The sequence below is a fragment of the Aedes albopictus genome, unplaced genomic scaffold (genome assembly GCF_035046485.1).
Source record: "Aedes albopictus strain Foshan unplaced genomic scaffold, AalbF5 HiC_scaffold_679, whole genome shotgun sequence".
NCBI lineage: Eukaryota > Metazoa > Arthropoda > Insecta > Diptera > Culicidae > Aedes > Aedes albopictus.
In genome coordinates this window covers 7,932-13,801 of record NW_026917508.1, presented here as the reverse complement: position 1 = coordinate 13,801, position 5,870 = coordinate 7,932, and the positions used below count along the sequence as shown (strand labels likewise).

General features: G+C 42.5%; 1 protein-coding gene across 4 annotated transcripts; it reads right to left on the bottom strand.

Annotated features, from left to right (window-relative positions):
• Positions 1-1,253: 1,253 nt before the first annotated feature.
• LOC109415066 (protein unc-45 homolog B) lies at positions 1,254-5,654 on the bottom strand. Of its 4 annotated transcripts, none has more exons than XM_062843962.1 (4): positions 5,533-5,654; positions 4,454-4,659; positions 3,019-4,389; positions 1,254-2,949 (listed from the first exon to the last, which is right to left on the bottom strand). In XM_062843962.1, exons 3-4 carry the CDS (start codon positions 4,372-4,374, stop codon positions 1,432-1,434), a joined length of 2,874 nt encoding a protein of 957 aa, XP_062699946.1. In that variant the 5' UTR covers positions 4,375-4,389; positions 4,454-4,659; positions 5,533-5,654; the 3' UTR covers positions 1,254-1,431. The 4 variants fall into 4 exon arrangements, with proteins under 4 accessions (XP_062699946.1, XP_062699944.1, XP_029718641.1 ...); XM_062843960.1 differs by having other exon boundaries at positions 5,413-5,630; XM_029862781.2 differs by having other exon boundaries at positions 3,019-4,364; positions 5,413-5,630.
• Between the last annotated feature and the right edge of the window lie 216 nt (positions 5,655-5,870).

Here is a 5,870-nt window from a genome sequence, read left to right as displayed (position 1 = left end):
TATAGGACCACCGGTCTTATTAGGGGAGACTGGGTAGGCTTGATCCCTTTTCTCTAAATTTAACTGTGACTTTAAGGAAAACACAAAACTTGATCCGTTTTCCGTACAGAATGACAGGTAAACATCTATTGCAAGTTTATACACAACAGATGACCATTAAATTATTGTTAACGTTTTCAAAACTCTGTTAGAAGTTTTATGGAGGCATGTCTTGATGAATTTTTAAAAGTCTTTAATAAATATTAATAATAATAATTGATGCATTTTTCAAAAGTGGGTGACACTTGATCCCTCTTTGAACACATGACTGTGACTGTGTACGAAAACCGATTTTGAAAATATTGCTTCGTTATTTAATAAAAAATCAAAAACCAAAAAGTGAGGAAATGCTTTAAGTTTCGCCTTAATTCGTCGGTTGATTTTAATTGCTTTTTAAAGAAAATATGAACAACATAGTCAAAATTCGAAAAGGCGACTATGACAATAAGGTACACCGGGGCAAGTTGAAACGGGTGGGGCAAGATGAAACAGTGGGTTAACATGATGTTTTCTAATGATGATAAACAGTTTGATCGCCATAACGCATAGTTTTTGATTCAAATAATCTCTTGACGAAGGATAAATTACCAAACTGTATTGAAATCTGTTTCAAAACCTCGTGTTTCATCTTGCCCCACCCGTTTCAACTTGCCCCGGTGTACCTTAATAAATTGCCAATCAAAATCAACCGATTAACGTGGGAAAGAAAGCCTAAACAACAATTTGAAGTCAGCTGGCTGTAAAAGGTTCCAAAACCTGTCACAAATACTATAATACCTTTATTTGGATTTGCAATGATCATTAAAACCTTCTCAAATCCAACCGACTTGGAACTATTGCTGGGGAATAGACTCTACTGAGCCCCGACGGACGGTTCCTCCATGTTTATCGAGCATGTCTGATGCATATGATCAGTCATACTCCATCTGCAGCAGCCGGTTCGTGACGAACCGTTGGAGGCGCATTAAAGTGTTGAAGAAATGATATGTTCCACTAAATAACACTACATTACAATAATCAAAATGAAACTCCTTCACATTAATACCGATAGCTTCTCACCTTTCTAGTGCATTCTCAAAATCGGCGAAATGGTCACATACACCCCTTTGCATCTGGGCCTCCAATTGTAATTACACCTTTATCATACTAAACGCGAGATTGGTAGATGTTACAGACTACATAGTCGTCGATTTCAATAATTTCGGAAAAACGAATAAAATCACATTTTTTCAAAATACGTTAAACATTTTATTAGAAAAAAAAACTAATTCTAGTTTTGATCGAACTTTTAAAAGTTTAAATACTAAAATTACAGAAAAATCGGAAATAAACACTCTTTCCGTGTAATGCACCTTCAGTACGTTAGGGTTTCAGCGCTTAGGCCGGATCGTCTTACTCATCAATTTCCTCGATGGTTGCTTCCTGTTTCTGCTGTTCGAACACATCAGGGGCCATGTCGGCATCCTTGTTTTCCTCGATAAGTCGGTACTCTTCGGCTACCTTGAGACACTTTTGCGCCATCTCAATTGCCTTGGCACGTTTTTCGTCGTTCAATTGAGTTACACCAAACAGCATCCGGAGTAGATCGGTATCGAAAATCTTTTCGGCTAGGGTTTTGTTGGATTTGATGACGTTATAGATGGTGACAATACCGCGATATTGTACTTCCGGGCTTGGGTTGGCCACTAAGGTGTTGAGGGCTTCCTGCCAACAATTAGGGCTGAAAACTTTTTCGCAGCAGATGTCACTGACTGAGGTTAGGTAGGCTAGCGCTCCAGAAGCGGCCACCGCAGTGTCTTCGTCTTCTTCCATTGTGAGCAGCACCAGGAACTTAACTCTATCGTTTTCTCCTTCGTGCATCTTGATGACATCCGGTGACTGTACCATATTACACATAACTTGGGTAGAGGCTCGCTGCAACATCATGTGGTCCTCGGTCATGTAGGTTTCGATCTTGCTAATACCTTGTTCTTTGATGATACGCTGCCGGGTGGATTCGTTCATCGATGCCAGATTGCAGAGGGCCATAAGGGCTTCAAAGTTCTCCAGCGAGGAACAGTCTGGATGTAATTGATTCAGAAGAGGCCTAATGACTTCCAGATTCCGCTGACCTGGGAAGGCCGTTTCCGGGTTGATTGTGATTCCAATGCGAGATAAGGCTTGAGCAGCGTGACGTTTTCCATTGGCGGTTCCTTTAAGAGACAGCGGAATCAATACCTTGGCTCCACCTTGTTGCACCACCTTTCCGCGAACTTCCTGCTCACTGCAGAGTGCGTTGAAAACTCGGGCGATCATTTCCTTACTGTTGTCGCTTTCCGTTTTGCACAGAGCAACCAGACCAGAAGTGACTCCTTCATTTGCGAGCACAATGATACGACCACTGACAAAGTCCGGATCATCCAACTCGTGTTCCTCCGGGATGTGGTGTTTAGCGAACTTGGCCAGTTGAACCAGTTCCGGAAGAAGTTCCTGTTTTTCGTAGGCATTAACCAAATTGACCAACGTTGTCACGACGCCGTAGATAGCTGACTGATCTCCCGTTTTGGCCAGCTCAATCAACGCCTGTATGGCGGCCCGATCCTCAACCAGCTTCTCCTTCACGTCGGCATCCAGCGTAAGATAGGCCAATCCCTCGGCAGCAAACTTCCGGATGTCCTTGTCTTTGCCGGGTTTGATCAAAAACTTCCTGCATGCTTCGGCAAGTTTCTTCGTCGAACCATCTGCGAATGGACGAATCGAAGCATCCAAACCACCGGAACTTCCCAGCTTGCACAGACCAACCAGAGCCCGGACACGGATTTCCTCGTTTTTAGAGGTGTAGAGTTTCTTGAGAATTTCTGCACCTGTTTCGACCAAACCCTTGGCCTTGTCCTTCTTAGAGGCGGCTGCTATGATACATTCGCAAGCGACCTGGAATTACAAAAAGAAAAATGTAGGTCAGGATTATGAGTTATGTACACCAAACATCTCAAACATTACCTTTTGTTCCAATACGACGTCCGACTGTGCCATAACCAGAATCATCTGCATGATACCTTCCCTCGAAATCATCGCATTGCCGGCGTCCAATGGACCCAATAGAAGCGAGGTGATGGCCACCGTAACACGAACTTTGGATTCATGATCCGGTGTCAACAGCTTGTCCTTGACGAATTCGCCAATCTGCTCATTGAATAGTTCCCTAGCGGCGTCGTAGTACATGTTCTCGTAGATACGAGCAAGGCAAACCGAGGCAATGGTCCTCGACGATGGAGTGATGTTCATGGCACTCTCGTATTTGTATTCTTCCAGTTCGGAACAAACCTCCATCAGCCGGAGAAGTCCCTTCATCTCCACCAGGCGCTCCGCCCAGTCGATCGTCTTGTAATGCACGTTTCGTATGATGAGTTCCATAATGGCATCACGTGCCAATCCGCTGATGGTGCGTTCCGTGATGGAATATACGAGACAGCTGAGAAGGGTGTCAATCAGCTGCTTGTTGGCCTCGACGAGTTCTTTGTTAGGCTTAGAGTCGTCCTTATTTTCCAGCCCGGATAGAGAATTCAGGACCGTCTGCATACAATGTTGCGAAGCAACAACACGATCCTCAAGGTTGCTGTCCAAGATTTGCAGGAACCATGGAATACCCAGCTCTTTAATCACAGTCTTGGTTCTTTCCGGACTCTTGGCGCAAACTTCATCAATGGCTCGAACCGCATTGATAATGATGTCGTTATTTTTCTCCACCTTGAGTAGTTTGCCAATACGCGTGACCAAACCGTCCTTCAACATAACTTCAGCCCCAGCAGACTCCCTGGCCAGTACCACAATATTATTCATAGCTTGTTCACGTTTCTCCTTAGGAGCAGCCAAATCGAAGGCGATCTCGAACATCTTGGTGACCTTATTTGATGTCTGGGCCCGTTCACGAGCGCGTTCCTGAACAATTGCATGCAGTCTCTCCAGATGCGGTTTGATCATTTTGTTGTTCGGATCATAAGTGTGGATCGTTCGCAGATCTTTGTACGCCTCTTCGAATCGCTGCAGCGCTTCGTAGGCCTGGAATCTGCGGAACAACGCCTTCGGGTCATTTGGACAGTGGTCCAACGATTTGCTGCAATCGTCTGCGGCTTGCTCAAACTTCTCTAACTTCAGATACGCTGCGGCACGGTTCTTATAATACACTGGCAAGTCCTTATGCTTCTCTCCCAGCTGGATAGCTTTGGTGTACCACGTAACTGCCGAATCCCAGTAACCATTCTTGAACTCCTCATTACCTCGCTCTTTGCACGCATTCGGATCCTCTTGCGGCTTTTGCGTGTTATCGTTCACCATCTTTTTGTCTCCTGAAACCATAATTAGGAACAATAACTTAAATTTAACTTTTCTTTTTCTCCTGACTCCTTCACTTCTATCACTGATGTATGATACTGACCTGTTAGCACCGTTAGTCAACGACTTTTATAAGGCTTCTTCGGCCGGCGACGTTGATTCCCAAATAATGGCAATACTTTCGTCAGAAAATCAGAAGATTCTCGATTATTCTATCGGGTTCTAGAGCTTCACTTCTGTTCCGAAAAATGTGCGACTTACTTCTGACACCGTGCAAAGACGAAAGAGAGATGGAAACCGTGAAAAGCACTGCCGGATGAAAATGGGTTATTTTTAGAACTAGATATGCATGTACCTATCGCCACTGATGAACGCTAGCTGGTGAGAGGCTAAACATTGCCGTGAAACATGTGAAAGCCAGAAGGAAAACAGCGTGCCTTTTAAAACAAGTTTGAGTGAACCGTGCAGCGGTTTTTAACTACAAAATCATGATCATACAATTATTCATATTCATGAAACTAATATTTTTCGAATGTAAGCAAACTCCATGTAAAATGATAACGGCAAAAACATATTGTAAAACAATTAATGTGTAAAACGAGGATTGTTTGGAATATAAAATAAATAAAACACTATTGCATTATTGAAAATACATTACAAAATGAATTACAACTCAAACAAAAAGCATATTTTATTAACGTTAAAATGTAATAAGCTACAAATTGAATCTTTGGATAGTTATGAACTGATGGTAAGAAATCATTCAATAGAAAATATCATAACAGATAATTCAATGCACCCTAATTGTGAATTCAACAAGCTTGTATGTGCAAATTCAAATATAAATTTGGGAACCACTGCACAGCCGGCTGAATCATCTTCAAGCACGTTCCATACATCTTACTGCAATGTTTTGGTGTTAAACTAGTTAAATGCACAACAAGAACAAACAAATGCCGTTCAATAGCATTAGTATCATTCAAATTACAATCATCTCATTTATTGCTTTCTTCCATTAGCGAAAGGTATATGCATAGCCTATTGCACTCACCGTATACTTACCTGTACGAACCGCCTGTGCAACAACTTGATTAGTATACATGCAATATCACCGCCACAAGCACATTTACGTTTACCAGTCCTTAGTATTACGCGAAAGTTGACCTATTTTTTTTTACTCACCGCTAAATGTTTAGTAGCGATGTTTTTCACTGAATTTTGTTAGATGCACACACCCGCTACCTTTTTTCCGTTCGACGACGATAACTGGAAAAGGAAAATAATAAACATCTGGTTTTGACGTTCGCCTAATGTTCTTTGATGGTTCCTCTCACGTCAATTGTAAAGACTTTCAACAGAGGGATATGAAAGTGAATACAAACGAAAAGTCCAAACGAAATGGGCGCGTTTGCGGTAGGGAGACTGTAGCCTAGTATATTGTTCGTGCAGTTGAAAATCGGAATTTTTGACACGCGAAAATCGATTTTTCTCATAAACCGTGTGTCGGACGTACGTCGGGC